Source organism: Nicotiana tabacum, chromosome 14, assembly GCF_000715075.1.
Source record: "Nicotiana tabacum cultivar K326 chromosome 14, ASM71507v2, whole genome shotgun sequence".
Lineage (NCBI taxonomy): Eukaryota > Viridiplantae > Streptophyta > Magnoliopsida > Solanales > Solanaceae > Nicotiana > Nicotiana tabacum.
Window position 1 is genome coordinate 15,542,711 of NC_134093.1, and position 8,138 is coordinate 15,550,848.

At 37.1% G+C, this 8,138-nt stretch overlaps 1 protein-coding gene across 1 annotated transcript; it reads right to left on the minus strand.

Annotated features, from left to right (window-relative positions):
• Window positions 1-711: 711 nt before the first annotated feature.
• On the minus strand, window positions 712-2,915 carry LOC107797940 (uncharacterized). The gene has a single exon (XM_016620863.2). The coding sequence runs from the start codon at window positions 2,767-2,769 to the stop codon at window positions 865-867; it is 1,905 nt and encodes a 634-aa protein (XP_016476349.1). The 5' UTR covers window positions 2,770-2,915; the 3' UTR covers window positions 712-864.
• Window positions 2,916-8,138: the final 5,223 nt, after the last annotated feature.

Sequence of the window (8,138 nt, forward strand, 5' to 3'; positions counted from 1 at the left end):
CAGTTCATCTCATTGAAGTGTATAGTTTTAGATACCAGTTAGATTCAAGGCGCTCCTCTAAATCAATCTGGCATTTTAAAAACCAACAATCAAAAAACAATTGTTTCAGGATCAGAAAAGAAATAACAAGAATCCAAAGGAATTGTAATTATTCTGATAGGGTACTTCTATAACTAAACAAGGTCAAGAAACTAAGTTCATTTCCTTGACACCATGGAACCAGATCAACCTCTACAAGTCTGCAACAAACTAACTATGAAAGAAAAAGAACTACAATTTAGCAAAGCACTGAGCCTTTCATATACCTTCTAGATCATGTCTGGTTCCCTTATGTGACGGACCTAGAGCGCACACTGTTTTATCAAGACTTAATCCAACTTTTATTTTTGGACCTAGAATGGATAACTTTAATTTTGGACCTAGAACACAGCAACAACAACAACAACAATATCCAATGTAATCCCAAAAGTGGGGTCTGGGGAGGGTAGTGTGTACGTAGACCTTACCCCTGCCTTTAAGAAGGTAGAGGACCTGTTTTTGGTAGACGCTCGGCTCACCACTAGAATGGATTTGTTTAATTGAGCTCAAAGTGCAGAACATACATAGCTCAAATAGCAGAACATACATCTAATAAAGAATGTAAGCAAGCTATAGGGATTCAGCCCACCATATTGAAAAGAAAACAGAATAGAAGAAGCACAAAACACAAGATTATCCAAGTGTTCTCCATATCCATAAAAGCAAAGCTTAATGTCACCAGTTGATTGTAAGTAACACATACTTCTTTCATCTAAGAGAGACGGTGTAATAAAGTTGGAAAATATAGTTTGAAAACTAAAACCAAAAAGAGCAACCACACATTAATTAGTCATAAACTACAAGCTTCTTGTACTCATCACCAGAAATAGCAAGCTCCATAACTTCCACTGGATTAACGATTCCACCACCCTCCAAGAACATGGTCAACAGATTCTTAGAAAACCCACTCACAAGTGCTACACCACTTTGCTTTTCCAAAACAGGAGTCGACCTTGAATCTCGAAGGTTCCAGAACACAATCTCCGGCACATTTTTGTATCCCTTCTCTACAAATTTCCGTTGTGTTGCTTGATAATCTGTCTCCCATGCATTTTCAGATGCCTGATCAAACTCCATATCACTGAACACAAACACCCTCTTTATCATTTGATCTTCACTTAGTTTTCCTTGTACTGCCACTTCCAAAATTCTATCAAACACTTTCTGGAAGTCTGTGTTCATACCCCAATCCATACACCTGACAAATTCAGTCTTCTCTTTTAAAGTATCACCTTCAACTTTCTGCATTTCAGGATCAGCGCTAAACGTGATCAATTTTCCCCTCCACGGTTCCTCACTCAATTCTGAAACCAACACACCAAGTGCCACAGAAACCTCCATGGGTATCCCATTCATACTCCCAGAAACATCACATACCGCGATACAATTACTTAATTTTCCTTTCTTACAAAGATCATCAACCATTCTTTTCCACTGAAGTTCTGCTACTTCCCCACCATCTCCGTCGCTCAATGCCCCAATAATCTCATGAGGAAGCAACGCTCCGGCTGCAATTTTCGCCTTCCCTGACTTCACATCCTCAAGATATTTATTAAACCTCTCCTCATCATGCTTCAAAAAGAGTTCTTTGTAATTCTTCATCGCCACAGACGCCACCCTATTGTATGGCAACGAATTCCACTTCTTAGCACTCATGTACACCTCCGGCAACTCTAACGCCTTGTGTAAAGGCACAAGCACATCTTTTCTCAATCTATCTCTCACCCTATAAGCATAATGACCCTCCTCAACCCCATTGTACTCACTATAATTCTCCCTAGGAAACATCTTTTTCGCAATGCTCTCACACATCAGAGTCGCCTTATCATACGACGAATCAACAGTCGGACACCATTTCGCAGCCAAACTAATCTCATTAACTTTTCCAGAATTCAATTTCTCAATATCAGCCCTCAAAAGCTCAGCAAAAAAATCCGATATCTTATCATGTAAAAGCCTATAATTCCCATCGGAATAGTATTTTTCTAACGCCTCTTTCGCCTTAGCTCTCTCTTTTTCCTTCCTCAAACATCTTGCTTTCTCTTGTTCTGCCTTCATTTCTTCCTTTATTTCCTCCAAATTTTTCTTAATTTTCTCCTTCTTCTCCTCATTTCCTTCTCTAGGCCTATTAACCCTCTTAAATCTACCGCGACCACGACCGCGACCTCGCCATTGTTCTCTCTCCTCTTTCTCTTTTTGCCTCACAAACGGTCCTTCTAAAATTCTGAATAGAATTTCTAGAAAATCCTTAAAGTACCCAAAATCAGCAAAAGCATGAACATTACAAGCAAGGGTTTTAGGGTGAGTATAGTGTAACCAAAACGCTGCCGTATAAAACCCTTCTTTATCAGACTTACCGGTGCCTCTAACGCCCCTGAGATTGCAAATCAACTTCAGAGCCATTAAAGGGTTGTGAGCCCAAGCTAATTCCAGCCGTCCGATCAGATCATCGGGTGACGTGTCAGGCACCACGTGGAAGAAGAAATCCAAACATGGGTTGCCGGATGATATGAAAGTGGCTGAGTTGTTTTCCGTCAAACCCCTCAGAGGAAGCTTCGAGAGATTGAGATTTGAGGTTTTATCAGTTAAATTGGTTATGGGATTGTCACCGGAGACGGGAATTTCAACGGCGGATAACGGTGGCTCAAAGCGGAGGGCTGGTGGACCAACTAGCAAAGAGGTTGATGACATTTTTGAGAAATGAACGTGTCAAATGGTGGATAAACGGAGTGATTGGTGTTTTGGAGTGACTGAATTTGGCAAAGGTAAGGAGAATTTCTCCACAGAGAAGTTAACACGTTTTTATATTTAAACACGTTTTTGACACGTTCATGTGAACTGCGAACTCACTCTGTTTCAATTTACCTATTTCCTTTAATCCGTTCTAAAAAAAATAATCTTTTTTTTTAATTTGAAAATAATTTCTCTTTATCCAATAATTTATAACCACACAAAATATATGTGTCTTATTTTACACCACAAATTCAAAAGTCTTCTTTCTTTTCTTAAACTCTCTGTCCAATCAAATAGGTTCAAATAAATTAAAACAGAAGGAGTAGAATAATACATTTGCTTGGGCAACAAGAATTTCATGTGAGGAGGGGCCGGGGTTTGGGTAGGGGGTCGAGTTGGGGTGTAGGGTTAGATGGATTATGATAATATTGCAAAATCCTTTTTCGAGAAATAGAACTTATCTATTTTTTCGTCATTTCATAATGCATTTAAATTACGTGTAAACACGGTGGATCCGAGATTTGAAAGTGGCATGTATTACTATTGTCGAATAAAAATTTGAGCAAATACTGAGTCGTAATCGAATTCAAGCAATGCAATAAAACGTCAAGTTGTGGCCCTAAATCGATCAATGCAAGTGCCTAAGATTTGTATCTTAGGGTGTCAATATATATATATATATATATATCAGAATTATCGCGGGCCAGTGAGCCCCTTACTCAAAGGGTAATAGCATGTTTGACCAAGTTGGAGAAATCAGCTTATTTGAGAAGTATTTTTTTCAAAAGTGCTTTTGAAAAAAGTACTTTTTGAGAGAAACAGTTTATGTTTGGCTAATCACTCTGAAAAGCACTTTTGAGCAATAATTTGTGTTTGGCCAAGCTTTTTAGAAAGTGCTTTTAAGTATCAAATTACGAATAAAGACATGAATAGATTTACTTAATAGTTAATATTATAAGTAAATAAATAATCTTAAAGATTTGTTATTACAAGCAATAATTAAATCTTTTTATTTTATTTAAGTAAAATATGAAAATAAAATTTAAAAGTACTTAGTTCTTTTAATATAAGTTAAATATATTAAAAATCATTCAACAAATATAAAAGTATTCACCCCTAAAGTCACTATATATTAGAAAGCTATCCAAAAAATAATAAGAAATATTTATATATTAATATCCTAAGTATTAGGTTTAACGGTTATTTTGGTAGATACTATATTTTGTTAAGGGTATTTTTGGTAAGAAGAAAAGTCAAAACTGCTTGTACTTCTACTTTTGGGAAGAAGCTACTTTTTTCTGCTTCTCAGAAACTGTTTCTGCTTCTTCCCAAAAATATTTTTCCCCCAAAAAAGCTTGGCCAAAACCTCAAGTTAGGGGAAAAAAGTATTTTTGAGAAAAAAATACTTTTGACCTCTTGAGAAGCTTGGCCAAATAGGCTATAAATCTGCCTCTATTGTGTAAAAGATGCTTTTATCCCCAAATTATAAATATTGGTATAAATCCGAATATAAACTAGTGTTTGGACATAAATTTGGTTGAAACTTGAAAAAAAAGAGTTTTTGAAGTTGTGTTGAAAAATAATTTTTAAAAGTTGAAGTTGTATTTGGGCATGCATTTTATTTGAGAAAAAAGTTAGAAATTTTATGAGTGGATGAAAATTTTTTACCCAAAAACTGCTCTAAACCAGTTTTTGGGAACTTGAACTTTTCTTTTTCAAAAATCAATCATATTACATCAACAAACAGCATTTTCAAAAAAAAAAGAAAAAAATAGCCAAAATATATGACTAAATGGGAGCTAAGTAACCCTTCCACTTCTCTTGTCAAGTGTGTATAACTTGAGTTAAATTTACAAAAGTTAAATGAATATTGTGAATGCATATTATCTCAGAAATAAGTATCATACATTGAATTAATTGCTGGAAGATACGAGCAGTTGACAGAATTGAAAGAAAAAGGATTAATAGAATTTTTTGTGTATGATTGAATGAATGACGAACTGTAGAAGCTATTCCTTATATAAAGCAAAATGGAATCTAAAATATAACTGCATATACACTTGTCTCTATTATATTAGCTACTCTATAACTAACTCATATGCTAATTACAAGAATAAATAATATGTGTAAAATAGAAACCTAAATATCTTTTCTCCTGCTTCTTCCAGTAGGCCCTAGAAGCAAATATTCCGACAAGCCCAATAAATGTAAATTAGCTTGAGCCCAATATTTATGCAGAGCCCAATATCTTTATAAGGTCTGGTCAAACATTTGTTTGTTTGTGTCCGTTGATCATTTCCATATGGTTGTATCTCATCTAACCAAAATATTACAAATATATTTAGACATCAATCGTATCGAACACCCAAGCAGATTGCTTTATCTTCTACCAACCCTTTCTTGTTCATTGGAGAAGAAAACCCAAATCCAACACCCCTCCTCAAGTTGGAGGGGGTGAAAGTACACTCAACTTGCCCAAAAATCGATGATGAAGAAGATAGGTGAGCAATTTAGTGAATAAATCAGCGAGTTGAGAAGATGATGGAACAAAAGAAAAGGAGAATAGGCCTGCCAAAAATTGTTGACGGACGAAATGACAGTCAATTTTCACGTGTTTCGTTCTTTTATGAAACGCGGGATTTTTGACAATGTGTATTGCAACCTAACTGTCTGAGTGAAGGGGAACCGGAAGAGAAATGGGAACTGAGAGATCTTCAAAGAGGCATACAAGCCAAGTGAGCTCGGCGACAACACGCCGCATTAAACGATACTCAGCTTCTGCAGAGCTAAGGGAGATTGAGGTTTATTTCTTAAATTTCCAGGAAATAGGAGATGACCCAAGTGAAATATAAAACCCACTAACTGATTTGTGTGATTCCATACACGTACCCCAATCAGAGTCACAAAAAGCGAGCAATTGATACGAGGAAGAAGAAGACAGAAAAAGACCAAGACCCGGGTCTTTGAGGAGATAGCGAAGAACTCGAAGAGCAGCAGTCATGTGAGGTAATCTTGGATCTTGCATGTATTGGCTCGGATGTTGTACTATAAAAGCGAGATCCAACCGTGTATGTGTCAAGTAATTCAATTTGCCAAACAAATGCCTATACAAGGTAAGATCTTGGAGAGGAGCACCTGTATTGGCCAACAAACGAACAGTCGAATCAAGTGGGCAAGAAACTGGAGACTTATGGAGGCAATCAAATTCAGATAACAAATCGAGAGTGAATTTCCTTTGAGTGAGAATCAGCCCTTCGGGCTCATGCAGAACCTCCATGCCTAGAAAATAATGTAAGTCCCCCAAATCTTTGATCTTGAATTCCTGGTTTATATATGTTTTAAGTTCATTCAACTCTTCAAGATTATTGCATATTAAGAGAATATCGTCCACATAGACTACCACTATAGAAATAAAAGAGTTTGGCCTCTTGAAGAATAAGGAGTAGTCATTTAAAGAGTGTGAGAAGCCCTTAAAATTGTCACAATCCAATTTTTCCTCCGTGTGACGGCACCTAGTCTCTACAACTAGGTAAGCCTAATATTTTTGCGGAATAGTGAAATAAAAATATAAATTTAATCAATTATTCAAAAATACACAACAAATCCCAAAATTCGGAACATCGTGAATCACAAACTACATAAGGAAAAATCTAGTGTCTCTATACATCGGAATCTAACAAGGAAAATATAGAAGATAATGGACATGAGAAAGAGTAGAAGGGGACTCCAAGGTCTGCGGACGCGGAAGATATACCTTGAAGTCTCCAAAGCTGTCCCGGCTCACTGATAGTGCGGCTGATAAGTTACACCTGGATCTGCACATGAAAAACATGTGCAGAGAGTAGCATGAGTACACCACAATCGGTACCCAGTAAGTGCCAAGCCTAATCTCGGTCGAGTAGTGACGAGGTCAGTACACAAAAATCATAGAGAATGTAATAACGCAATAAAATAAAGGCAGAAATTTAACAACAATGAAATTATAGAAGGTAACAACTCAGTACACAGAAATCACAACACGGGATCTCCCGAGATACCGTCTCGTAATCCCAAACGTAAATGTGCAAGACAGGTGGATCTCCCGGAATACCGTTCTGTAGTCCCAAAGTAAATATGCAAGACAGGTGAATCTCCCGGAATACCGTTCCGTAGTCCCAAAGTAAATATGCAGTACAGGGGATCTCCCGAAATACCGTTCCGTAGTCCCAAAATAAATATTCAGTACAAGTGGATCTCCCGGAATACCGTTCCGTAGTCCCAAAGTAAATATGCAACGCGAATGATGGAAATACAACTACATCACGAAATTCTTACAATTTAGACTAAGTACCAGTCAGGAAGAAGCAGGAAATTCATTAAGCATGCTGCGCAGAATTCACATAAATAATTAAGACACGTAGACATGTTGTATTAGACTAAACATGATAGCTACACATATTGGAATAACTCAATTAAGAATGAAAATAGATTAGTACTCATTAAAATAGTATAACTCAAAATAACAGGAAAAACTTGTTGCTGCTTAGTAAGAAAATCGGGTTTTACCATAACTAGCCCGTGTACGTACTCGTCACCTCACGTACACGGCATTCACATATCACAATAGTTCCAAATCTTAAGGGAATTTTCCCCCCACACAAAGTTAGGCAAGCCACTTACCTCGAACCAAGCTCAATCAATCGGTCACAATGCCTTTCCCACGAATATCTGGCTCTGAATGGCCCAAATCTAGCCAAAGGCAATTACATATCATAAATACAACCAAAATAGACTCATCTAATTAATGAAATCAACACTTTAACAAAAATTCTGAAATTAACTCAAAAATTGCCTGTGGGGCCCACATCTCAGAATCATATAAAAGTTACAAAATAGGAACGCCCATTCCACCACGAGTCTAACCATACCAAAATTACTAAATTCCGCTAACAATTCGGTCCTCAAATCCTCAAATTTATTCAAGAGGGTTTTCAAACTTTTCCAACTTAATTCACCAATTAAATGATTAAAAACAACCATCGATTCGGGTAATTTAACCAATATTGAGTTAAGAATACTTACCCCGTTATTTTCTCTGAAAATCTCCCAATAATTGCCTCAATCCGAGCTCCAAATCGTTAAAAATGGAGTCCCATTTTCTGAACTTAAACTTTCTGTCCAGACCTCTCTTCTTCGCGAACGCGACAGGTCCCTCGCGTTCGCGAAGCACAACTCGACTGCCCATAAATTTAACCCTTCGCGAACGCGATCACGACTTCGCGAACGCGAAGATTTACCAGCTCAGACCTTCATGAACACGACCACCATCTCGCGAACGCATAGAACAA